Consider the following 27,086-nt stretch of genomic DNA (forward strand, 5'->3'; position numbering starts at 1 on the left):
TAAATAATATTTGTGTACAATGGATAAAAGAAAAGTCTATGTGAAATTTGCTTTTTGTGTTCAAATACAGAAATTTGCACCAAGAAAAAATCTGCAGCCAGGAGTAAAAATTACCACCAACCTTATTTGTTTTCACTGTTAGAATTTTTTTTATTTTATCTTATTAAATCCTCATGTTTATATAATCCTAAAGAAATAAAACATTAGATTATATTTACCTGGCTCAGTCATAGATCGAGGTTCTAAAGAGGAAAAACAATAGCAAAAGAATTACTGGATTGAATATATCATTAATTTTATGAATATGCTTCATTTTTCTCACTATGACCCACTATGAAGCGATGTCTCAGTTCTCCATTCACTGTAACATACCTTTCAATATAAATTTCTGTTCATGTGCCAACAAAAAAACTGAATTTTTAGAGGCAAGAGAATAGCAAATCCATAAAATGCATCCTACTGCTCTGGGCTGGTCAACAGAGACTAATGTTCTAATTAACTCTTTGGAAACAGCAGAAAGAGATTATCCACATTTTGAAAATAGGTGTTTGTAAGTCCATATGTATACATAGACCTGAAATTTTACTGATTATTTACCACAAATGTGTGCAGTTTGTGTGTGAATCAAGCTAATCAAGCAAATAGGTAGCTAGCAGTCCATAAACACCAATATACTAGGGGTTAACATTAAAGATTAAACACTTCTCAGTTGATGGGACTGTACAGAAATGGAGTAGGAGACAAATAGAGAAAGAATACAGACAACCAGGAAACAGGCAAAGGAGTAGAGGGAGATGGAAGCAAAAGATAGCAGTAACACAGAACTCAAAGAAACTATGTAAAGTAAGGAAGACAAAGGGATATTTGGTCGCAAACTCAAGAGAAACAAAAACAAACAAATTGAAATTGTGATTGCTTGTGGCCCCACTCTAAAGTGCAGTCATATGGGGAAAGCCATAATCTGGCCCTTTATATTTAGGTGAAATCAGCATATAGAATCATAGGCACTGACTTTCTGATTTCCCTGGGAGTGCTTGACCCCTGCTCCGCTGCAGGCCCTGCCCCCACTCCACCCCTTCCCCCAAAGCCCCACCCCATCCCGCCTCTTTCTGCCCCCCACTCCACCCCTGCCCCACCTCTTCCTTCCCCATTCTGCCCCCTCCCCCAAACGCGTCCTGTCCTCGCTCTGCCTCTTCCTGACTCCGCTCCTCCCCAGTGCCTCCTGCCCGCCGCTGATCAGCGATGCGTGGGAGATGCTCTGGGGGAAGGGGGAGGAGTTGATCTGCAGGGTCCGCTGGTGTGTGCTGAGCACCCAGTAGTTTTTTTCATGGGTGCTCCAGCCCCAGAGCACCCACGAAGTCAGCGCCTATGTACAGAGTGTTACAGTGATGTCTCCAAGGAGCTGTGTCTACTCTGTCCATTATTCAGGAAATCAATCTGAATATGTAGGATTGGGTAGACTGGAATCCTTTCCCAGTCCTTCCTCAGTAAACCCCACAATAAAACAATGTGAATTCTTACAACTAAATTCTAAATCAGAACTTCAGAATTGGGGCCCACTAGCAAGGACTCTACTTATCACATAATGAAGTTGATTATCTTCCTTTGATGTAAAGGAGAGCAAGCTTCACCCCATGGAAGAGCATACAGTCTTTGCATTGCTGTTCATGACAGGCATTCTGCCACAGGACACCAATTTTAAATTGCAAATAGTACCTACTGAGGAGATGCTCTGAATGAGTACATCCCCTTCACTACACCCTCCTGTGAAGCACCACCCACTCTTTGAGGCAACACTGGCTCCTTGAGGGATCCCAGAGAAGTGGGACTTGTGTGTATCTTGAGCCAATGCAACACTACTGCTGATGTCTGTCAGCATAAACCATAGTTTAATATAGCTCTATGCATTGTAACCAAACATTCCAAGAGCAAATATGTCAGCATTTGTTTAAATGTCTATAATATAGCAGACAAAGCATTTCCATGCAGGAAACATACTTTTTTGTAATATTCTAAAATCTGGAGAATCTTGTATTAATGTCCCTTCTCTGTACCATTCAACCTTTGGAGAAGGAGCTCCTTTCACCCTGCACTCAAAGACAACCAGCTGACCCTCAGAAGCTGAAATATCCTGTAGCATCTAAAATATAAAAAAGATCAATATATTGTTTAATGATTCTGGAAGTAAAACTGAGTCTTATGACTTTGCGACATGTTTTAAAAAAAAATCTGATAGACAAGAATGCTGTAGATTTCCTTTTTGCTATATAGCAACAGTAGGAAACAAAGTTTTAAGTTATGTATGCATAAAAAAATCAGTTGACTTGTTTCATTTTGAAATGTGTAATCAAAACAAATTACCTTTGTAAACACAGGAGCAGCTATTAAGGGTCTTCCATCCAATCCTTGCAAATAATTAGTGGGGCTTTGACTCTGGAGGTTAAGAGATATGCAATGGTGAAGTTTAGCTATACAATGGGTATTATGCAGTACACAGGAGAAACATACGATATCCCTCACACTTCAAATGGAATCTACTGTAAAGTCAGAACGCTCATTACCAGTCTATTTAAATGTTTTACCTTGAAAGTGTTTTCTGTTCACAAGTTCCCTAGTTCAGGATAGTTATTCCCAAATTAACAGGGAACATCCTCAAGTTGTTGCTGCACTGAAATGTCCTTGCAGTTATATCAGTCCTTGCTTGACAGGCTACTGTACATCACTCTGCTCTGATTGGCTACTGTCTTCAGAACTTCGGCCATTTACCCTCAGCATCTGACTGGACACTCTCATAGCCCTACCTCACATAACCCCAATCTTGTCACTATCTACTCATGTTGCTCCTCTGTGTCCCTTGAAAAAGACTTATTCCCCACACCCTGCCCTCTGACCTCCAACCCTGTATCTATTGTAGCATTTAAAAAACATGTGTAAAATATATCTGCAGTACCAGTAGTAACAGCAGTGGGAGTGCTAGTATAGGTAAAACTCTAGAGATATGCCGAGCTCTTAGGCACACTGTGCTGTCTAACCCTGGTCATAGCAAGTCTTCTTGACAGTGGTAAAAATGCTGGTAGCTGGCAGAGCCCTGAGCTAGTGCTCCCACCATTGTTACAGCTGGTGGAACTGACTAGGTGTTACTAATTGTGGAAAACATTTTAGAAAAAAGACTAGTCCTAAAGAGTAATTCCTCTGACTGGCTGAGACAGTCCATTATGAGATTTGTCTCTCAGTATCTGGACAACTATATCTTAGCAGTGTGCACTTCTAAATTTAAAATAAAATAAATAAAATAGACAATGAATTGATATGGCAGATTTGATTATACCACAGTTAAGCATAGTAACATGCAGAGCTTTAAGCCATAATGTACAAAAGTTTTCTTCTAAAACTACTGGCTGTTCATTTTTAAAAGTATGTTGAATGAGTTAATCTCCAAATTGGATAGGGAGCTTTATAGGGTGAAAGATAGGCTCTCCACAAGAAAATCTTAGGAGAAATCCTATCCCCATTTCAGTCAATGGGAGTTTTGCCATTGATGTCCCCCATGGAAATCAATCCAAACTTCGAATTGCAGATGTGAAAATATATTCCACCCAGGGCCAGATTAACCATTAGGCTAATAAGGCTATAGTCTTAGGCCCTCCTATTTTTTAGGCCCTACTGGTCAGGCGGGGGCGTGGTCAGCAGTGCCGGCCTTAGGCCAATTCCCCTGATTCTCCCGAATTGGGCCCCATGCCTAAGAGGGCCCCGCGCCCACGCCTAAGAGGGCCCCGCGCCCTAAAGAAGAGCGCCTAAATTAGTTGTCTTTTTAATTTTTACTCACCCTGCGGCGGTCCGGGTCTTTGGCGGCACTTCGGCGGCGGGTCCTTCACTCGCTCCGGGTCTTTGGCAGCATTTCAGCGGCGGGTCCTTCGGTGCCGCGGAAGACCCGGAGCAAGTGAAGGACCCGCCGCCGAAGACCCGGACTGCCGCCGGGTATTTGAATCGGGCCCCGCACTTCCTAAAGCTGGTTCTGGCGGTCAGGGGGCTGGGTGAGGGAGGAGGGGGAGAGCAACCTTGCTCATGTAGCCCTGCTGGAGCACCCTTCTGCCAGCTTGAAAGGCAAAACAGCCCCCTGTGGGCTGTGGCTAGGAAGTAGCTCAGCCAGCAGCCATCACTGCACTGCAGGAACACACTGACGGGTATTCGGTTAACACTGGTGACTGGACACTAAAAATCCAGTTACCATGGGAACTGATGCCAGGCGTGGGTGTAGTTTAAGCAGGCATTGTTCCCCCCTCTGCTCCTCCCACCCCCAATTTCTCCGGAGCTCTGCTTAGCTGTCAGGGAGAGAAGAGGCTCCCTCTGTCCCTCTCCTCCACTGAGGGCTGCAGGCATCTCCAGGATGCTGCCTCCTGGGTCCTAGTGCCCATCTCCATCATCTTCTATGTGTGCTGGGTCCCGTTTCTGGACAACTGGTGAGTGCCTGGGAGGGGAGGGGGGAGAGAGGGGAGCAGGGCAAGGGGCCGGCGGGAGTAAGAGGCAGTACCAGAGAGGTAGGGTGAGAAGCTTGCACAGAACCTGCACCCACTCTATCCAGCTCCAACCAGAACTATTGCCCCTCCCATGTATAAGGAACGAATTCCCACACATCTGTAGGAAAAACAAAACAAAACATCCCATTCTGGATACCAGTACTCTAACTTTTACAGTACCTTCCATTGAGGGGCTTCAGATTTATGATGCACTGTGTTCAATACGGTATTGAACTGTACTAAAAATAAAAAAAAATCCAATTTTTTTCTTTGATGTATTTTTTAGTACTGGGATGCACAGGCAACCAAGTTCTTTCCTTATGCTCAGCTTAGTTCCACAACGCATCTTTGTACTTTTAAGGGGTTGCAAAAGTACTGGAGGAAGCTCAACACACAATGTTGAAGGTTTCTCCCTTCCCTCTCCCTCAAGGATTTTAAATCCACTTGTTAGCAGGCTATGATAGAAAGACTGGCTGAATAGGCTAAAGGCAGGTTCTGTCCATTTACTGGTACTCTAGCAGTTCAAACCTTCATACAAGTACCTCACATTTGATTTCTTTTGAGTTTCATTCCAAAAACTTAAAGTTAAATAAAGCTGAAGTTAGTCCTCATTTTTCTGCCCCAACTCAAACTAACTTCTTTCCCGAGTGGAAAATGTTGGATAAGCACGGACTGTGATTTGAGGAGGGAATGAGAACACAGGCCAATTCTTGCTGACAGTTACACCTGTGTAGCCTTATTGACTTCAGGGAGAACCGATTTTTGCACAAGAATAGATTTTGGTGCCTTCTGCTTTTTCACATCTGGTATAAGCAGAATCTCATTCACTTTCCTCCCCTAAACTCTGAGCAGTTTAAGGAAAAAATAAGCAAGGTCTGCTTGATTTACACATGCAAATGAAACAGGAACACCAGCCTTAAACAAAAACCAGACCTGATGTAACAAGGGTGTCACTACAGCAGCCTTGGTTGGACTGTTCTTTTGAAAGATCCTTAATGGTTCTTTTAAGATGCTGATGTTCATTGAAGTCTTTTGTTCAGGGGGGCAGAGAACACAACAAGGAATAGCTCTGTTTTGTCAACTCCTAGTCATTCAAAATCTGAAAGGCTTTAGATTAAGTTTGTTTAATGTTTTTACAGTGATTTTGAAGAGCTAACATAGTACAGTAGTGCTAAATATTATGACTGGGCAACCATCTAAAGATCTGTGTCCCTTCTAGCTGTTACCTTTTTCTTTCAGAAAGCTTAAAACAAACAAATGCAAACAGTAAGGGGCTGGTGCACACGGAACTCATGCTTAAAAAACCTCATGTCAGAGCTGCTGATCACACATTCTAGAATAGATAATACTTAGTCCTGCCATGATTGCAGGGGACCAGACTAGATGACCTCTCAAGGTCCCTTACAGTCCTATGATTCTGTTCTATGATTCTAATTGTGGAAGAGCTTGGTGACAGAATGGCCTGACGGGGTGAATCACTGGAGATTAACTACACAAACTGGGTATCATCCCACAAATAATATTTGGGTTCAATGTCAAAACAGTAATTCATTGTCCTCAGTCAGTGCAACACTGGGAGGCACTTTCAGAGCAAGACAGCCTAAAATACAATGCCACCCAATGTAATTTTCCCACTACTACTTCCTCTACTTCAGTGGATTTTACACCTGCGTGGTTTTCTTGTACATAATAAAAGCTGGCTGCCTCCGAGACTGCAGTCAGAATGAGATAGGGATGTGGTGTAGAGTCCAGAGCTTGGGAGAAACACCTGCAGGGCTTGGCTTTGCACTGTGCCTTGTGGAAAGCTGAGGGTAGAAGCACAAGGTTGAAAGAGGTGAGCAGGATGGGGAATGTTGCAGTGTGCATCCTCATACAGATGAGCACTCAACTGCCTATGAGGAAGGAGGCCTAAGAGAAGGACAGTGTAGCATCCCTCATCCTACCTCTTACTCAGAAGTATCTGTTTGAAGAATTGAATGTAGTGAGAGTAGAATAAACTTGTTAATTTTACATAAATAAATAATATGTAAATATGTATGTAGATAAATGTTTGATGACTTCATATTTTTTTTTGCAATATGTAATTCATACTTAGGCCCTTCACTCCCATTAGCCTTACGCCCCTCATAACCTTAATCCAGCCCTGATTCCACCAGGAGTTTTCTTTCTAAATTTGTTAAGCACTTTTTCTAAATGTGAAGACTTTAGTTTTACTTATTGAACAATCCATTTACTTGTATCACTTAGCAGAAGCAAAATTAAATAAATGTAGATAAATCATTGCTCACTGTAGTTACAACTACAGCCCACCTTGTAAAATGGCTGTATATAGGCAAGAAGCCCCCATGATTTCTAATCAAATAAATACAGAGGTTCTTTACTAAGTAAAAATGGAACAAAGAACAAAAGAAATTGGAGACGTGTTTGCCTGAATTTCTTGTTAATGAACTATAAATTGAAAAAACATTCAGGTATTGTGTACCGAAGAAATGCAAAACACGTTTGGTTTTCCTTAATAAAATTGTTCTACAAAGGGAGGTGGCTACACAGGCTTTAAAGCAGCATGAAAAGGGGAATCCTTAGCAGGCTGAATTGTAACCAGCTTTATGTTGCTGTGCTTTATGTTAAGTGTGCTTTGTGTTACTGGAATGTCACAAAGTAGATTTAGTGGGGGTAGCAAACTGCATAGAACTTGCAAGGAAGAGCACAGGTTGCAGGAGGGAAGAGTTTGGAGAAAGTACGAGTAGGGTTGTCAGGCATCTGTTTTTTGACCGGAAGGCCTGTTGAAAAGGGACCATGGCAGCTCCACTGCTGACCAGGCCATTAAAAGTTCATTTGGCCACCCGCAGCAGAGCCAGGTAGGGTGCCTGCCCGGCTCCGCGTGGCTCCCAGAAAGCTTCTGGCATCTCCCTCTGTTTCCTAGGCTTAGGGGCAGCAAGGGGAGCTCTGCGCACTGCTTCCCCCTCTCCCTCCAGTGCTGGCTCCGCGGTTCCCGTCCAATGGGAGCTGTGGGGGTGGTGCTTCCACTCAGGGGCAGTGCACAGACTGCAGAGCCGCCTGGCCGTGCCTCTGCCTAGGAGCCGGACATGCCGGCAGCTTCCCGGGAGTCGCCTGAGGTAAGCGCTGCCCAGAGCCCACACCCCAAACACCTTCCCATGCCCCAACCCCCTGCTCCAGCCCTGAGCCCCCTCCTGCAATCTGAACCCCTCGGCCCCAGCCCAGAGTCCCCTCCCGCACCCTGACCCCCTCATTTCTAGCCCCACTTTGGAACCCACACCCCCTGCCTAGAGCCTGTACCCCCTCCCACATCCCAATACCCTGCCCCAGCCTGGAGCCCCCTCCCACACTCCAAACTTTGGCCCCAACCCCCAGCCCAGAGCCCCCTCCTGCACTCCAAACCCCTCATCACCGGCCCCACCCCAGAGTCCGCATCCCCAGCTGGAGCTCTCGCACCCCAACCCCCTGCCCCAGTCCGGTGAAAATGAGCGAGGGTGGGGGAGAGCGAGTGATGGAGGGAGGGACGATGGAGTGACTGGGGCGCAGGGCCTCAGAGAAGGGGCATGGCAGGGGACGTGGCAAGGGCATTAGGTTTTCTGCTAATAGAAAGTTGGCAACCCTAGGTACAAGGAAGCCAGTTTGTGTGCACGTGACTAAAATGATAGCTACAGTTGCATTTCTGTAAATAATTTTCATAATAAAAAGCCTGTTTAGTTTTACAGTCATGAGTTCTTTCATGGCATTACCTAGAATGCGGTATGAGAAACAATGGGGTTGAGGATCCAGACCAGGATATTTAAACTGGAGAACAGAAGTTGCTCTGTAGAAGACTGATAATGATAGTAATCTTCCTGGATATGCTGTTGCCTGTATACCATTAAACTTTTTTAAAAGAGTTGTTTTACTATGTTAACCCTAGAAAGGGGGACTGAATTTTTCATTACAGGCATTGTATCTGCCATGGGTACTGCAGCAAGGCAAATCCATGTAGGCTGCCTGAGAGGTAGGCTCTTTTTAAGTGAGCATTCCAATTTATAAAATACTTAGGGGGTGTTAATTCTTAGAAATTTAAATCATACGTGTGACCTTCATCTGCCAAAGCAAACAGATTTACAGAGGTGAAATACCTCCCCACTGACCTTACTCAGCTGGGTGAGTGGAATCAAAATGAAAATATCATGCTGCTGGCAGAGTTTTTCTAATCTACATTGCATAACTTGCTGACCAGAGCTTGTTATACAATTCCTTTCTGGGGGAGCAGAAATAGCCCAAAACCAATATAATTAAATTTTCAGTTTCACTGGAGAGAGGAGGCTTTCAAATTTCAAAAGCAGTTTCTTACAAGCCAACAAAACTGAAACCGATGACTTTTTCTGTTTAGACAACTGATGGACTTGCTTGCATGCCCCAGGCAATGCTGTTAAAACTGGGTTCACTCAAAGGATCAATCCTGTTCTTGTTGAAGTCAACAGCAAATTCCCATTAGTTCAGTGATTTGGCATCAGGTTTGAAGTTACCAGCTTAATTCCAGGAAATGGAGAAATTTACCATGGTTCAGCAGACCTCATTTTTATATACGCATCTAAAATCTGTGTTGACTGATATCTTGACAATGTCTGGTAGAGGGCTGATCAGTATAGCAGGATCCCCAGGGTAGTACAATCAGAACTCCCTCAAGATTTTTAGTTCATCAGAATTTAAGAGTGAGGAGTGTGACCCAAGGACCACTTGATGGCCACTGGCAGAGAGGGCACAGGGGAACATAGGGTTAGAGGTATCCCCTGGGTTCACCAAAAACGGTCATGTAAGGTCTCTACTGAAAGCATGTGTCACATTTGTCATCATAATTATTGTGAACTGTATCTGCAGATAATGTGTAATCAGTTATGTACATATACTGAACATTATGTCCTTAAGGTCTTGTACAGGGCCATCTCCAGGCACCAGCTGAGCAAGCTGGTGCTTGGGGCGGCAGATTATTGGAGGCGGCATTCTGCCCAATCCTAGGGCAGCACGGAGGCTTTTTGTTGTTGTTGTTGTTCTTGTTCTGCTCCGGCCGCCCTGTAGGGGGCGGCGGCGCGGAGAACCAGAGCGCCCTGCAGGGCAGGGCAGTCCTCTTCCTTCCCTCCCCGCCGACCGGAGCGGAGCCCTCGCGGCAGGCGGCAGTAGGCGGCGCAGCGGGAGGGGCCGCGTGGCAGTGCCCCTGCTGTAGCCCTGGCTGCCCCCTTCTCTCTTTCTCCCGCCCGCTCCCTCCCCCTGCCCCCCCCCCCCGCCCGTCCCCCCGCCCCCCCGCCCCGGCCCCCCCCCCCGGGTTTTTTTTTTTTTTCCGCTCGGGGTGGCCAAAAAGCCAGAGCCGGCCCTGGTCTTGTAGGTAAAGGCAGGTCACACAGAGGTAGCATGCAATGAGTCAGACTTCTCCAGGCAGGAGATGGGAGATACTTATCTCCCTGGCTGACCATTGTGTATTGTGTATTTTACAATGGAAGTCTACTTGCATATTAATTCAAATGCTAATGAATAGATTGCGAATGCTGGAGGAAAAAACAACAGCGGGGTTATCCTGTTTACAAGTAAAGATAATGAACTTTTAGGGGTGTAACTGGGGGTATAGAGGTACACTGGGCATCCTTCAGTCTGGGCAGAGAAAACGCCAATGTGCTTGATCTTATGAAAGGAAGATCTCAGCCATCCTGGTTGAAAACACTGGGAAAAGGATTTGGGGAAAGCCATACTATATGAGACTAAGGAATGTCTTAGGAGTTAAGTTTAGGCTCTAGAAAGCATGTTATGATTTTGTTTTATATGTAATCATTTGTTTCCAATATTTTTACTTACTATAATTTGAATCTTTGTTCCTTCATAATAAATGTAATCTTGTTTTCACTATAAATATATCTAAATACGATGTGTTAAGCAGAGTGGTGATCCTGAGTCACAGCTAGTAAGCTGATGTGTACTCTTCCTTTGGGACTAGAGAATCTGTAAGTTCAGTGAGTGTTCAATGGATCGTGGGCTGAGCAGGCCTGAGGGAGGCTTGGAGGCCTTGGGGGTTAATGTGTGCCTATTGCTAACAGAGAGAGCAAAAATCAGGGAGCTGACAAGACATCTTGATGCTAACAGCAGGTGGTAGCGAGGGGCCTTACCACCCTGGGTATCCCTGGAAAGCATCACAGAGAGGTTTTTTGTACATAAGGGGCCAGATTTTTAAAGTATTCAAGTGCTTAAAGATACAGGCATTAGGTGGGCTTTTGTAAATCCCACGTGGAAACTACCTGCATCTTTGAGTGCCCAAATCTGGCCCAAGATGGCTAATTGTTTCACAGTAACTTGCTACTATATACAGACTTCTTATGCAGATGTATAAACCTTTCAGTTTTTGTAAGTGAGATGTGCTAATAACTATGATGGAGAGCCTTTGGTTAACTAAACTGAGCCTCTGAGGTGAAAATGACTTACAGAAATCACAAGCTAATCTTATTTTGATAGCACATTTTCAGATGGCCTCTAATTTTGCTGAAGTAAATTGCGTATGCAACCATGGGAGCACAATTTCTGCATTTTGTTTGCAAACTGGACATTTGCACACCTAACTACTCAATTTTTGTTTAATGCAAGTATAAAAATACAAAATGAAAGGCCACTTCTGAAAATGTGGCCCTCAAAGTCTGTGGGAGAAAAAAGCTGATGAGCAATTAAGTCCTGAGAATCCATAGGGGGGAAAATGGTAAGAGATTATTTTCCAAGAAAAGATGGGTGAGTGAAAACTAGTTTGAATATCCTTAGAAACATCCTCCTCTCTGTACTGGTATAGTGTCACAGAATGAAACGCCTGTTCCCTTGTCAATCAGAACTGATAGACAGCACTTTGTCTCTTGAGAGCATGCCTCATCTATATGATTTCACATAAGAAAATGGAAAAGATAATTAAGGTGTAGAGAATTTAACAAAGGAGGGCTTGTACCTACTGTGTCTAACACCTTTGCTATTATCCATTTTACTCCTTCCTAATGGACCTAAGATGTCCAGTTAAATGGATATCTTTAATTTGTGCTATTGCTACCACAATTCCATTGTGTAATTGCCATTATTTACATTTAACTTCCTGGAAGAAATTCAGCTCTCAGTTACAGTGGTGTACATCCACAGTAACTCTGCTTTAAAGGAGTTAATTCAACTATACCCTAATATGAGTGAGAGCTGAATTTGGTGCACTATTTTGTTAGCCCATCAAGCCATAAAATATAGTAAAAATTTGTTGTACAAATAATTTTTGCCAATGTATTTCATACCTTTCCTAAATATTATATAGGTACAATACAATACACCACTAACTATATGTACAGTAAAGTCCAGGCAAATAAATAGCTCATTTACACTCTTGGCAAAGAGTAGGTAAATAGGCTTCAACATAACATTTTAAGGAAGTTGCTCATCAAGAATTCAGTCATATCTGCTTATGGCTAGCGGTTTCCCTTACAGAGGGAAATAGTTTACTCTTAAAGGCAAATATTCTGCCTTCCTTCACAAAGGAGAAGAATTATAAGGTAAGATAAATTAGAAAACTCTAAACAGGAATATTAAAATATAAAATAATATGCTAAATAAAAACATTATAGAAACCACTTTAACACAAATCATAGCAGCTTCACTGAATTAAAATTAATTGCAATGAGTCCCATCAGGAAAAAAGAGGCTACATTACATGTTATGTCTGTCACTACTGAATGTGAACAAATCAGGCTGTAATGTGAAGACACTAATGAACTGACCTACATATGCAACTGCCCTTTACTACATGGAATGTCTGACCTGGTAGAGTGTGCATGGATTCCCTCTACTGGCTGAGATGGTGCAGCTGCTCCTTTTGCTCACTGCCTCATAGTCATAGGGTATGACTATGCTGCATTTAAAAACCCATGACAGCAAATCTCAGACCCCAGGTCTACCGACTCGGTCTCATGTTATGGAGCTAAAAAAGGCTGTTTAGACGTTTAGGCTCTGGCTCCGAAACCTACCACTTTCCCGGCGCTTCCGATGCCTATGCTCTGGGAGCAAGAGGCTCCACTCTCTCTGCCATATGTTATATGGTTAGCTAGCGGTCATGACATCTATGTGTGCATGCAACCACATATCATCATGAGGTTCAGAGCTATGTCTATCAGACAGGCACATCATGTGTAAAAATTGAGTTGTATAAAATGTATATTTTAAAAAAAGATTTTTCTTAAATAGATCATATAGAATATTATTTCCTGTACCTGATAAACTGGCTGACCCACAGTAGATGGCACCTTTGGTGTCTCTTGATGAGTGGTTGTAGTGTTAGTAGCAGGAGATGGTGCATTCAAAGAGACGTCAGTTGGTTTTTGGACTCTGAAATATTTAAACAAACAAACAAACAAACAATTTTTTCTAAAAATGAGCAGTGTGCTTTTATGAGTAGAGGATAGTATTGCATAGATGATCTCTCTGATTACCTAGGCTTCCATAATATACACAGTATTACAATACTATAAAAACTTCATTTTAGTATTAACTTTAGGTCTCATCTAAATCAATGTGATAAAGTCAATTCACGTGGGAATATATATGTGGAGCTAATAATTTTGCTGCATAAGTTTGCCATATACTACTCAGGTGGCTGATTTAGTTTTACAGTATATTATAAAAACCAGCATGGATTAACCAGTTTTGTGACTCTAAAACTGCTCCAGTCTATAGTGGGGGATTGGACCAGCACAGAGCCAACTTTAGGAACAAGGGATGCATAACATTCCTTCCTCAATTGTACTCAATGCTCCTTAGGCACATGTGAGGATCTGGCCTTCAGAGTCTAACAGAAATGTTGTTGTCTACTATGACACAGAATAAATAATCTGGTTCTTAAAAAAGAACAGCAGGAATAGCTTCACTTTGACAAAAATACTAAGAATTTTGGTAGCACATTTTACAGATGTAATTATTTTTTTTTATTTCTGCTATGTCATTTCCATTTATAATTCAGCTGAATATGATAGCTGGTTCTGTTTTATTTTTAGTGCTAAGTAAAAATGATTAAAACAAAGAGACAATCTTCTTTTTCATTTTCTTTGGGCCATATGCGCGCCTCCTCTGTAAGGTATCAGAACCTTCCCAGGGAAGCCAGTCTCAAGAGTCTGAAAAAACACTGCTGCAAACTGAGTATACAGCTTCAGGAAATATTGGTTTCTCATTTGCAAAGGTGAGAGTTGTTACGTTTTTAGCAGATGATGTAGTATTCATTTCCTTTAAATATAGAGTATTCAAGTTCATGTGATGACAGCTGGAAGCTAAGTAGCAAGAAAAGGAAATTCTGGTTATCCTACATCTAATCCAACATAAGCCTATTCTTTGGGGACATCTAGCTACTAACTCAGAGCAGCATTCTCTTTACCAAGAAATACAGGACTGCAGTACATGGCTTCAAAATCTAACTGAAGCAAGCAAGCTGGAGACAACAATCAGGTGATGTTTTCCCATCTCTTTAAGAGCAGGAAAATAGTTGACACACCTGGAGGCATCCTCTAATAATCTTGCAAAAGAGAAGAACTGTTAGGAATGAGACCCTTAGAAAAGCCATTGCTAGTGCTGTGCATAACTTTCATTATGAAACTTGAAGACTGGTGGAACTCTCCTGATTTCATGTAGGGCTTTTGGTAGAGCAGAGCAAAATTTTTCAAATAATTTTATTTGCCAAAAAAATGCACTTGATTGGTCAAATTCAGTTAATAGTTTCAGCCAAAACAAATGATTTAAAAAAAAAGTCTGAATGTTTTATTTCAACATTTTTGAAACAAAATGTTTTGACCTTTTGTTTTGAAATGACATTTCATTTTGAAATTCAGCTAGACTTATTTAAAAAACAAACAAGAACAACAGAAATAGAGGGTTTAAAAAACACCCAAAGCAGAAACTAAACAAACAAAAAAGTTGGTTTAGTTACCAAGCTGAAAAATCAATTATTTGCTCAGCTCTAGCTTCATGTCAATTCCAAAATTTGAAGAAGATTCATGAACCAAGCCAACCTGAGTCATTTGAGGCTACATGTTCCTCTCTATGGTCTTCTGCTGCAGCAATATGTTTTGCAAGAGCAGTACTGGCTTTGAATGACAATTTGGCAGCCAAACTGTCAAAAAAGGCTAAGAAATCATTGCAGTTAGGTTTGGAGTTAAAGAAAATCTCAATGGTTTCAGCATTCAAAGTTGATGCAACCAGGGATGCTTTGATGTTTTCAGCACATACCTTGGCCTCTGGTGTGGTGACCAGATGGCACCTCTCATTACGAGCCTGGAAAGGTAATATACTGGCTGAAATCATGTTAGGGGCTTCAAAATATTCAGGAAGTTGCTTATGTGGGGCGTCGTTTGACAAAATGATGGTGGAATCCTCCGATAAATTTAAAAAGACCTTACAGAACCCTCTTAACTCCAAATCTGGGAAAAAGAATAGCTGGTCTTATTACGGCCTACATATCCTTTTCATGACTACTCCTCTAAATACAGAAGGCAGGACTACTGCAAAAGCAAATGGCCCAAGGCTAAGTCTGAAAGGGGAGAAACAAATCTTCCTGCAATGCAAACTCCAACACTGGACATAATGCCTCACTAGTTCAGCAGAGTTCCTGCATTTTCCTGGAGTTATCCCTAGATAAAGTTCCTTCCCACTGTGAGGACGGAGACACGGAGTCTTGTGGTGAAAGAGGTTCCATGTTGTTTGTTAAAATGCAGCTTAACCTATTCCTGTCCCTCTTCATTGCCAAAGAATGGCCTCTTGACAAGTGACTGCCAATCAACTTTGATGACACCTGGCTAGAGGCATCAGCTTGTCCTTTGTCTTTGAGGAACAGGTTTACCTACTCCCCAGACTAGTCTGATAAACACATTTCAGTCATAATTTTAGCTTATGTTCATAATTTTACTTTATAATGAACCCTCGCAGGCAGAAGAGGATATAGGTATGCCCCTTCCTGGGCAACATTCTAATCCGAGTCCCGTCCAAGGAGGGGCCCGCTCAAGTGACTCAGTCACTGATCCAAATGTTGCAACAGCATAGATACATAGTAAATTTCTGAAAGAGTCATCTTCAACAATCTCAGCGCTTCATTACAGTAGTTCAGCTATTGCATCTCCCTAAGGCGCAGAGAGCTTTGTCTTGGGATTTGAACATTGTGCTGCTCGATACCTTAATGCAGGCGCCCTTTGAACCTATGAAATCAGTTTCATTGTATTACTTGACTATCAAAATGACCTTTTTGATCGCTATCACTTTGGCAAGAAGGGTGTCAGAGTAGGGAGCTTTGTCAGTTGATCCATCCTGCTGCAAGTTTCACAAAGATAAGGTGGTTTTGAAAATGGATCCCACCTTTATTCCAAAAGTAGATTTGATTTTTCATTAAGTACAAGAGATCTCATTGCCTTCTTTTTGTCCACATCCGTCTCATCCAAAGGAGAAGCTATGGCATTAGCTGAATGTAAGGAGAGCTTTAAAGTTTTGTCTGAAAAGAACTGCATAAGAAAAACAGCCTTACTGGTCTTATTTCATAAAAAAAAAAAAAAGTATTAAGGCATCAGAATCATCAATCTCACAGTGGATATGCTGGTGCATTGCTGACGCATACAGAGCAAAACAATTCAAACCTCCAAAGGGCACCAGAGCTCACTTAGTACAAGTGGTGGTGGCATCATGAGATGAGAAAGGGAGGTCTCTTATGATAAAATCTGTAAAGCTACAACATGGTCATCCCTTTATACATTTACCAAGTTTTACAAGAAATACTCAGTATTCAGCTGATGCAGATGTTGATTGGCAAGTCTTGCATGCTGCAGTGATTTCATAGATTAGGGGAATCCTTTCTCTCAGTGACATTATTTTGTTCCTTCCCTAGGAATTTTGTCACTGTTCAGAAAATCACACACTGAGGATCTATGGATTTAGAATTGGAGAATTTGTGGTTGTTTACCTGACAATTTTCCCCTTCTTTGAAGGGATAGGAGGGAGATCTTTTAAACTTACCGTTACAGTTCTCTGCAGTAGTTAAATTTTTCTTGTTGAGTATTATTTTTGCAAGGTGCTGATGCAGAACGAGAGATTGGTTTTTTTGTTTCAGAGTCCAGAGGAGCTAGCTTTGGAAGCATCTTGAAACTGAGGGGGGTCCCTGGAAGGTGGGGGGTAGTCTCTTGTCAAGCATCCAGTCAACTTTTGATTCTGTACTTTATGGTTAAAAACAGGTGGTGACCCACACTGAGGATCTGTGCACCTACCACTTTGAAGAAGGGAAACTGCTCACTTAAACAACCACAAATTCTCCCATTTTATATTTTAGAGGTTAAACATATTTTAAAAACTTAATCACACACCTACTTTTTTTTTTTTTTACAGTAAATTTTTTGGAATATCTTAACGCAAGCAACACTTACTGATCCATTTCTTCTGTGCTAATTTCACCTTCAGATTCAGAAGAGGAGGCACCTATGGAAGGGCAAAAACATTTCACATGGAATCAAAATTTTCAGCAATTTGTCTAGTAAGTATGCAAACCTCCATTATTAGGATTTCTTATATAGACTTTTAAAATTAGGATTATAAAGTTAAAACAAACCAAAAGATTAAGGGTATGTCTACACTACGAGGGTAATTCGATTTTACTTAAATCGAATATGTGGAATCGATATTGCAAAGTCGAACGTGTGTGTCCACACTAAGGACACACTAAGGACAGTAATTCGACTTTGTGAGTCCACACTAACGGGGCGAGCGTCGATATTGGAAGCGGTGCACTGTGGGCAGCTATCCCACAGTTCCCGCAGTCCCCGCTGCCCATCGGAATTCTGGGTCGAGCCGCCAATGCCTTCTGGGTAAAAAAAATTTGTCGTCATCCGTCTGTCACTAACGCCCTCCCTCCCTCCATGAAAGCGCCGGCGGGAAATCAGTTCGCGCACTTTTCTGGTCAGTGACAGCGCGGACGCCACAGCACTGCGATCATGGATCACGCTGCGACCATCGCTGCACTTGTGGCCGTTCTCAACACCTCGCAGCTTATCATACACCTTTCCCTGAGGCAGATGCAGAGAAATCGGGCGAGGAGGCTACGGCACCGCCGTGAGAGCCTGAAGTCGGAGAGTGGCACAGAGCTGTCAGAAACCACGAGCCCCAGCGCCCAGGACATCACGGTGGCAATGGGGCATGTGGATTTTGTTGAACGGCGATTCTGGGCCCGGGAAACAAGCACGGACTGGTGGGACCGTATAGTGCTTCAGGTCTGGGATGAATCCCAGTGGCTGCGAAACTTTCGCATGCGGAAGGGGACTTTCCTCGAACTTTGTGAGTTGCTGTCCCCTGCCCTGAAGCGCAAGGACACCCGCATGCGAGCAGCCCTCACTGTCCAGAAGCGAGTGGCCATAGCCCTCTGGAAGCTTGCAACGCCGGACAGCTACCGGTCAGTCGCGAACCACTTTGGTGTGGGCAAATCTACCGTGGGGGTTGTTGTCATGCAAGTAGCCAAGGCAATCGTGAAGGTACTGCTCCCAAAGGTAGTGACCCTGGGAAACGCGCAGGTCATCATAGATGGCTTTGCCGCGATGGGATTCCCAAACTGCGGTGGGGCTATCGATGGGACTCACATCCCTATCCTGGGACCGGACCACCAGGCCAGCCAGTACATCAATAGAAAGGGCTACTTTTCAATGGTGCTGCAAGCACTGGTGGACCATCGGGGACGGTTTACAAACATCTACGTCGGATGGCCGGGCAAGGTTCATGACGCTCGCGTGTTCAGGAACTCTGGTCTGTTTAGACGGCTGCAGGAAGGTATTTACTTCCCAGACCACAAAATAACTCTTGGGGATGTGGAGATGCCTACAGTCATCCTCGGGGACCCAGCCTACCCGCTAATGCCCTGGCTCATGAAGCCCTATACTGGCGCCCTGGACACAGAAAAAGAACTGTTCAACTACCGGCTGAGCAAGTGCAGAATGGTAGTGGAGTGTGCTTTTGGCCGTCTCAAAGGGAGATGGAGAAGCTTACTGACTCGCTGTGATCTCAGTGAAACCAATATCCCCATCGTTATTGCAGCTTGCTGTGTGCTCCACAATCTGTGTGAGAGCAAGGGGGAGACCTTTATGGCGGGGTGGGAGGTTGAGGCAAATAGCCTGGCTGCTGATTACGTCCAGCCAGACAGCCGGGCCATTAGAAGATCCCAGCGGGACGCCCTGTGCATCCGGGAGGCTTTGAAAGCTAGGTTCCTGAGTGAGCAGGGCAACCAGTGACTTTTCAGTTTGTGGACAGAAAAGCTGAACCTGCCCCCGTTTCTTTACCCAGTTCATTTTGACTATCCTCTCCAGTTACATACCCCCTTCACCCCCTTCCCCTTCCCAAAAAATAAAATCATTTCGATTTTGTTAATGAACACCGTTGTCTGTGTTGCTGTTTTCGCGGGAATATTTTAAACCGGGGACGCAGACTGTGGCGGGGGGCGGGTTCAGTGTTCTGATGCAAATGATGCTTCTAAACTCCCGGAATGCCAGGCTCCGCACTGGTGGACTGGTTATTTCAATGGAGAACATGAAAAACACCTCCCAGACTGACCAGGGTAACCAGTGACTGCACTGTGTATGTGTCCTGATGCTGGACCTGACACCGCCTCTGTACCCTGCTAAAGGTCACTGTCCTGCCCAATTACCAAGCCCCTTCCCCCCCTCCAGACAGACTCTCCCTCAAAAGAACCTGACTGAAACAGTAATGGAGAGAAACAAACATTTTATTGCGAACCAGACATGAAACGTGGGGGGTGAAACCTGGACGGGGGCTTGTGTGAGGTGGGTAGGAAAGGACTTATGAAATTTTGGGGAATGTCAGCCTTCTAGTGCTAGAGCAGTCTGCAGGGGTTGACTGAAAGTTTTAACGGCCCTTGCCGCCCCTCCTTCTTTGGAGTTTGGGTGAGGGTGGTGTGGGACTTGGTGGCGGGTGAGGGCGGTTACAGATAGACTGCAGCGGGGCTCTGTCCTCCTGCCTCCGGTCTTGCAGAACATCCACAAGGCGCCGGAGCGTGTCCGTTTGCTCCCTCATTAGTCCAAGCAGCTTTTCAGTAGCCTGTTGGTCCTCCTGACGCCACCTCTCCTCCCGTTCCATGACTGCTCGGTGCATTTGTGACAAGTTCTCCCTCCACTGTGTCTGCTGGGCTGCCTGGGCTCGGGAGCATCCCATTAGTTCTGAGAACATGTCTTCACGCGTCTTCTTCTTCCTCCGCCTAATCTGCGCTAGCCTCTGGGAGTGTGCTGACAGGCTGGGTTGGGAGACAGTCGCAGATGTGTCTGTGTGAATTGTGAAAAGGGAGTGAATTCCTGAGACAGATAAATGAAATTGTATACAAAGAACCTAGTCTTTCTCTGTGAACAAGACCATGCACTGCACCTCTCACATGCGCACTCAGGACAAGGTCGAATTTTCGGCCGTCGCCTTCAGTGCCTGTGGACTTGCGGAGGTCTTGGAGTGATCTGAGAAGCGTGGCTGGAGACCTGAACTTCTGGAGCGGGCAATAATGGTAAGCCGCAGACTTGTGGCTGCTTAAAACTCCAGCAGTAGCACTGGCCTCCTTTCACATTGAAAGCAATGCCAGTCTCTGCTGCCAGCAATCAGGACAGCATCAACTCTGCCCCTGTCCCACCCCCTCGCGGCTGTCCCAGGGAAAGATCCCTGTATGCTGCCCCTCTCCCTCCACCGCGTGGCTGTAAAGCAGTCCCAATACTAACATTCCCCTCCCTAATTCAAAGCAGGGCGTCATGAGCGACATCACCCTTCTGAGGATCCCGGACACCCAGAGAGAACGCATGCTGCGGGAAAGCATGCAGAAACCGGGGCCGTATGCCGCCATGCTATGTCGGGCCATGATCCCGGAGTACTTGATTGTGGCGTGGAGGGGGCATGTCTGCTACCACGGAGGGCCCACTAAGATCGCCCTACCCCGGAACCTGATCAACAGGCTTGAGCTCTACCTCCACGAGACCTACGAGGAGTTCTCCTACGAGGATTTCTCGTCGATCCCCGGCCACATTGACCGGATTTTCGCGTAGGTGCACTGGGACTATGGAGTGGAGCGTCTTGGGCCTGGGAATCATGGAGTAACGGACATTGTGAAAATTTTTTAAAACACTTGGGACTAAATTGAGAAGAGCCTAAGACAGAGAAATCATGAAAACCCATTTGTTACCTTTGTAAATATTCCTGTTTTGTACCTGATTATTTTTTTACTAGTTTACAGAACTTTTATAAATGTACATTGTTAATAGTATAAATATTACCGTTCTGTTTTAAATAAATGTTTACATGTTTACAGCACTTACTGCTTGATCCTTCCCCTGATTCTGTGTCCGGGGTAAGGGATGGGGACGGTTGGTACGGGATCTCGGTAAGGGTGATGAAGAGCTCCTGGCTGTCGGGGAAATCAGCGGTGCCAGCGCTGTCGACTGCCTCGTCCTCCTCATCTCCTTCTTCATCTTCCCCGTCCGCTGTCATGTCCGACGAGGAACCGGCCGCGGACATGATCCCATCCTCGGAGTCCACGGTCAGGGGTGGGGTAGTGGTGGCGGCCGCTCCCAGGATGGAATGCAGTGCCTCGTAGAAACGGGATGTGTGGGGCTGGGATCCGGAGCGTCCGTTAGCCTCTTTGGTTTTTTGGTAGCCTTGTCTCAGCTCCTTGATTTTCACGCGGCACTGCGTTGCATCCCGGCTGTAGCCTCTCTCTGCCATGGCTTTGGAGATCTTCTCGTAGATCTTAGCATTCCTTCTTTTGGAGCGCAGCTCTGAAAGCACGGACTCATCGCCCCACACTGCGATGAGATCCAAGACTTCCCGATCAGTCCATGCTGGGGCCCTCTTTCTATTAGATTGCACGGCCATCTCTGCTGGAGAGCTCTGCATAGTTGCCACTGCTGCTGAGCTCCCCTCGATGTCCAAAGAGGAACTGAGATTCAAACTGCCCAGACAGGAAAATGAAAATGAATTCAAATTTTCCCGGGGGTGTGGCTGGTCAGAGCATCCGAGCTCTGACTGCAGTCCAGAGCGTCAACAGAGTGGTGCACTGTGGGATAGCTCCCGGAGCTATTACCGTCGATTTCCATCCACACCTAGCCTAATTCGATATGGCCATGTCGAATTTAGCGCTAATCCTCTCGTTGGGGAGGATTACAGAAATCGATTTAAAGAGAGCTTTATGTCGAACTAAATGGCTTCCTGGTGTGGACGGGTGCAGGGTTAATTCGATATAACGGCGCTAAAGTCGACATAAAAGCCTAGTGTAGACCAGGCCTAAGTGCAGTAAAGATGAAGTAATGCAGTATACTGAATTAAAAGCAACACTGTATCCTGAATTAAATGCAACACTACTAATGATAAATCTTGGGCCAATACAGATTTGAAATGGGATGGATTCAAGTGAAGAAAACATCATCTAAAGTGACTGTCTGGCTGGATGCCCCACAATTCCTCCTTAAAATGTCACTAATATCTAAATCTTTTGACTGTTCTATGCTCTGTGGCATATGTCTTTGGAAGTATTGTGTGGTCAAATAAGCGCTTATACTTAGACATTTGGTATTACTAGCACAAAAACATCAGGGACCTGTAACCACATGTAGTATTCTTTGGGTTATTGGTTCCTCCTCCAGCCACTGCCCGTTGAGCACTGTTTTGGTAAGAGAAATCATAGCTCCATTTGCCAGTGGCCTGGTATTCAAGACAATATCTGACTCTGCTTTCCCTGTGCTCAGAATCTGTTTTTTTTTTCTTTGAGGTGCCTAGTAGTGAATGTCTTCACTTAGCAGTGTTGCCTATCCAATTCCAGTTGTCTTTTATAAAAGCAGATTGTGACCCAAATCTGGAGAGATAGTAAGCACCTGCTGAGTACCCACAACTCCCATTGTTTTAAGTGGGTGTTGCAGGTATTCAGCACTTCTCATGATTTGTCTCTTCATTGGCAAATTGCAGAAACAGAGAGAGAATATCATTAAAGGATGGTTTGTGATACATTATATTGAGTAGTACCTTCCTCAACAAACAGTCTCATTGAGTTTAATGGGAGTGGTCATGGTGTAAGATACTCATTAGCACGAGTAAGGATCTCACAAATTTGACCCTAAATACAGTAGTATGTACAAAATACATAGAAAATGGAACTACAGCAGGTCTTGCTAGGTTTGGCAATGTAATATTACATTGCCAAACCAAGTAGAAGGTACATTATATATATATATATATATATATACCATAAACACTCTTACAATTTAAATATTGAATTTTGGAATCAAATAGATACAAGGAAAAACTTTACTCCACATAGAAAACAAAACGTATATTAAAATCAATATTCCCATTCCAGAGCAATTTTAAAAAATGTAATGATTTCCTATTAGCTTTTTCCTAAGTCAGGAGAAGGTTGTCTGGCTGCTTAAATTTGTCTTTTATGGTCATTTGCATGAAATCCATAAACAATTTAAATTAACAAAGTGTATCTGAAGGTTGCACAGAATTAGATGTTGCTTAAGAACAACCCATGGAAGCTGACTAACCATAAAATAATGTCATGACAGGATTAGTTGTAAAACTTGCTAGGTCATCAATAAGCCATTTTATTTGAAGTAGTAAGATAAATAACTGAAAACTTGAAAACTGTCTTTCCATTATATAAAAATAAGAGAATACACCGATGGAAATATATGTTTACAATTAAAATGACTAAAAAAATTGAATAATGTTATTCTATTACATTTTATGAGACTGAAATCATAAATGAAATTAGGGTAACAAGGCTTAAACTTTGCCTTTGACCCTTAGGACAGAGTTGAGAAAAGCGTTGGGATGAGCCATTAAAAAGGAACTAAGCTTATAAGAGTCCTTTGTTAATTCAGGGCCTGAATCAACTGAAGAGCAATTAAGTTTACAGATGCAACAAAGAGGTTCCTCTTCATCCCCATAAACAATGAAAAGGCTCTAGTTAGGTGACCCTCATTCTATCTACACAAAGATGTAAATCCCAAGGTGAGACATCTTTAACCAATCAGAACCCAATAAAGGGTCACTGTCTGCTTGGTTGCAGGCCTCCCTGTTCTCTCCCGTGCAACCACAAATATTAAACTGCATTATTTTTGCACAATTTTATTTTGTTTTCCCATTTTTATCCAAAATGTGGCTGACAATACTGAAACCAAGCAAAAGTGTAAATGGAAAAGTGTAGAAGGTAATTTTGCCCTACATGAGCTAAAATACAAGAGTTACCTAGTACTGAGATTTCTTTATTCTCGGTAGCAGTGTTACAGCCAGTGTTTAGCCAGTTAATAGTTTTTGGCACCAACAGCTATTGACCAGTTAGGAGGGGAATAGTGCCAAACTAAGTTAGGTCATATAACTCACAATAAACACACACTCTTAACAAAAATATAAAATAAAAAATCCTTCTGCTTAGAGTCTGGAAAGAGAGAGAGAAACCAAGATCCTCTGAATTTCTTTTAAAATTTGTGAGGCACTCCGGCTACTATGATAATGGGTCCAGTGTAAAAACCCAGCTGTGATAGACAGAACCCACTTTTAGCTAAATGGGTTGTTTTTGGAACATAAGGATGGAAAATATGAGAGAAAGAGCCTTAAATCTGAGAAAACAAATACATTCAGTTTCATTTACAGTACATATTATATGCAGATATAAGGATCAAAGTATGTGTTGGACTTGTTTGTATACAGCTACAGGTTGGGGATAACAGGTGAATCTCAGGCTATATTTCAGTTTTCCACGTTGAAATAATAATTATTGCCAGAACTATCATATTCCTCAAATGTTTGTGCAACAAGTGCGAGAAAAACAGATTGATGGGGAATTAGACACATAGGTTGAGTTTTCTTTTTTCTAGAGGAGCTACAGAAAAGAACTATAGAGAGGTATCACAATCTCAGCACTTTTAGTCCCTGATCTTACAATGAGATCTGCAAGAGGTCCTGGATCTGAGTTCGTTGCAGGCTCAAGGCTTAGTAAAAATGTATTTAAAGAGCAATAAGAATACCTATATAAAAGAACTTTCAGAGAGAAAATGATAAAATGTATTAATAGACTGGAATTGTTGACTTTCTGCTAGTCAGCTGTGCAGCAAACCAGTAAATGTAGTGCTAGTACATAAAACACATATTTCTATTTTTAAAGATTTATGATCAGTTTCATTTTGCAAAGATTTGTAATGTTACCTTCTATGTATATCTCTGCAGAAGTTGAGTCTGTCCCATAGATGTTTGAAGCAAAGCAAGAATAACGTCCGGTGTCTTCTTCAAAAGCTTCAACTATAATCAAGGAGTGCAGATCTCCTGACTGGATAATATGAATGTCTGGTGAGTTTTCAAGCTCCTTTCCTTCACAGTACCACCTGCAAGGCAAGATTACAGTTTATCATAACAAAAACTTGACAACCAGAAGGCTGTTTAACAACAAAACAGATGGCTTATTGTCCTAAGCAGAGAGATACCTTAGGCAAATTAAACTGGCAGTTGAAAGAATAAACAGTTGATTGTTTTTGGAACACATAATTACAACAAATAATAGAGCTACAAGCTATACAGTACTTATACCTATTAACATATTAGTTTATTTCAGACAACAATGTGGTATTTTTCCAGATACAGGGATCTCACCAATAACATGATAGGGGAAGAGAATAGAGTCCTAATTTGAATTCAGCTTCAGTTTCTCATTACATCATATGAGTTACATTAGATTTACTTCAAAAACATTATATGTACAAATGTACATTAATTTTTTGGACATATTATAGAAAAATCTAATCTCAAACTTATAACACTTTCAAGCATCTCTTGATTGACTCCATTTCACTAGCTTGTTTACGTAAGTATCTTATCATTCAAATAGCATACCTTTCTGATGTCTGTTATGTGTGGCCTGGGGATTGGAAAGATTGACTGGATCACTATACAGTAGTAAAGATTGTTATTCTTCCTTGTTTTTTGTATTTGGTAGCCATGTTTCTGGTACACGTGTTTAACAACTTTTTAAGAAGATCAATGGAGTTATGAAAGTCCAAGAGATGGTGGTGTCTCATCTGCCTTTCCTGCACAACAAGGCCCAACCCATAAAGTTCAGATCCAGATCTGAACTCATCCAAAGTTTGGGAGTGTTCAGATCCGGTGTTTTAGTTCAGACCATTCTGTACTTGCCTGGTATAAATTCCTGATATAGAAATTTCTCTTAAACTTCATCCCTGTAAAATGTCATGTTCAGCTTGGAACAAAGTAAAGAAAAGGACTGGAATTTAATCAAACATGACTCCTTACATTGTCATGTGTTGCTGCATGTTTGTGACCACTTGATCATTACATATATAAGGTTAATGTTTACATCCCAAGGAAAAGAAGTTTTCTACCACATTATAAGACATCTCCATGGACAAGTCTTCTCAGGGGCAGATGGCCATTCAGGCAACTGGACCCTAAATTCTTCTCTGGGTCCTGTTGCTACATTTGCCTTTTAACACTCATTTAGATGGCACAGATTACACTGGGCCTGAACCTGAAATCCCAAATCCTATTTCTCATGTGAAAACAGGGATTTCACAACATTTTGTTAGGCACTTAGAGATATCAAATCTCTTTGCATTTCAAAGAGCCAATGCTGTAGAAGATGCAGGAAAGAAAGGAGCATGTCTAGATTTTGTTGTAAAAGCAGCACCTCAGAGGGCAGGTCCATGAGATTGGTGCTGAGATTGCCTATCAGCTCACCCTTACGCAAACAAGCAGGAGGAGAGAGGAGGCCATCCTGCTGCCCCTTAATGATGTGGAGGGAATGATGGAGGAAGGTAAAAAGCAGCTGGGTTTCACTCCAAAGCAAAACTCAGATTGATGGAGGGTGGGGAAAAGGAAAGGTACTATGGTATATTGAAGTCAGGAATTAAAAGTTCTGGGCAAGTGCAGAAGCATCTGTTTTTAGATATTGAACTAAACTAATTCTGAACTATAAACCTTTTGAGGTTTGTCCACTTTATCCAGCCCAACTGTTTCCACATATATGCAATACTGTTTCTTACAAGCAATAGTTGTATTTTCTGTTTTCTGCCATTTTTCTAATTAACTCAAAGAAATAATTAAGACTGGTTGAATAAAGTATTCAGTGGATATTATTCTGTGAATTCTGATTTTTTTCAAATACATTTGATTGTCAAATAACATAATTCCCAGAAAATATCCACTCAGTGTGCAGTGGCAGACAAAAAAGCTAACAGAATGCTAGGGGACCGCTGCTCAGGCATCAATGTTCCCTCTAATTTTTAATGTTCATGCGTGGAATAAATTTTGTTACGTGACCAGTATGAAGGTGATGTGTCAATAACAAAATTCATGTGGTGGGAGTGGGTCCAAGGGGTTTGGAGTGTGGGAGGGGGTTCAGGGCTGGGGCAGAGGGTTGGGGTGTATGTGTGGGAGTGGGGGCTCTGGCTGGGGGTGCAGGCTCTGGGGCGGGGCCGGGGATGAGGGGTTTGGGGTGCAGGACGGGGGTCTAGGCTGGGGGGTGGG

General features: G+C 43.1%; 1 protein-coding gene across 1 annotated transcript in view; it reads right to left on the minus strand.

Annotated features, from left to right (window-relative positions):
• MYPN (myopalladin) overlaps positions 1-27,086 on the minus strand; it is a 97,203-nt gene that overhangs the window by 45,159 nt on the left and 24,958 nt on the right. The window contains exons 3-8 of the mRNA XM_026650890.2: positions 24,756-24,931; positions 16,949-17,000; positions 12,773-12,887; positions 2,362-2,433; positions 1,999-2,140; positions 219-242 (exon numbers count right to left, since the gene is read on the minus strand). Coding sequence (XP_026506675.1) covers positions 219-242; positions 1,999-2,140; positions 2,362-2,433; positions 12,773-12,887; positions 16,949-17,000; positions 24,756-24,931 — 581 coding nt within the window. The remainder of the gene's footprint in view (positions 1-218; positions 243-1,998; positions 2,141-2,361; positions 2,434-12,772; positions 12,888-16,948; positions 17,001-24,755; positions 24,932-27,086) is intronic.

The sequence above is a fragment of the Terrapene carolina genome, unplaced genomic scaffold (genome assembly GCF_002925995.2).
Source record: "Terrapene carolina triunguis isolate 2854851 unplaced genomic scaffold, T_m_triunguis-2.0 Scaffold95, whole genome shotgun sequence".
Lineage (NCBI taxonomy): Eukaryota > Metazoa > Chordata > Testudines > Emydidae > Terrapene > Terrapene triunguis.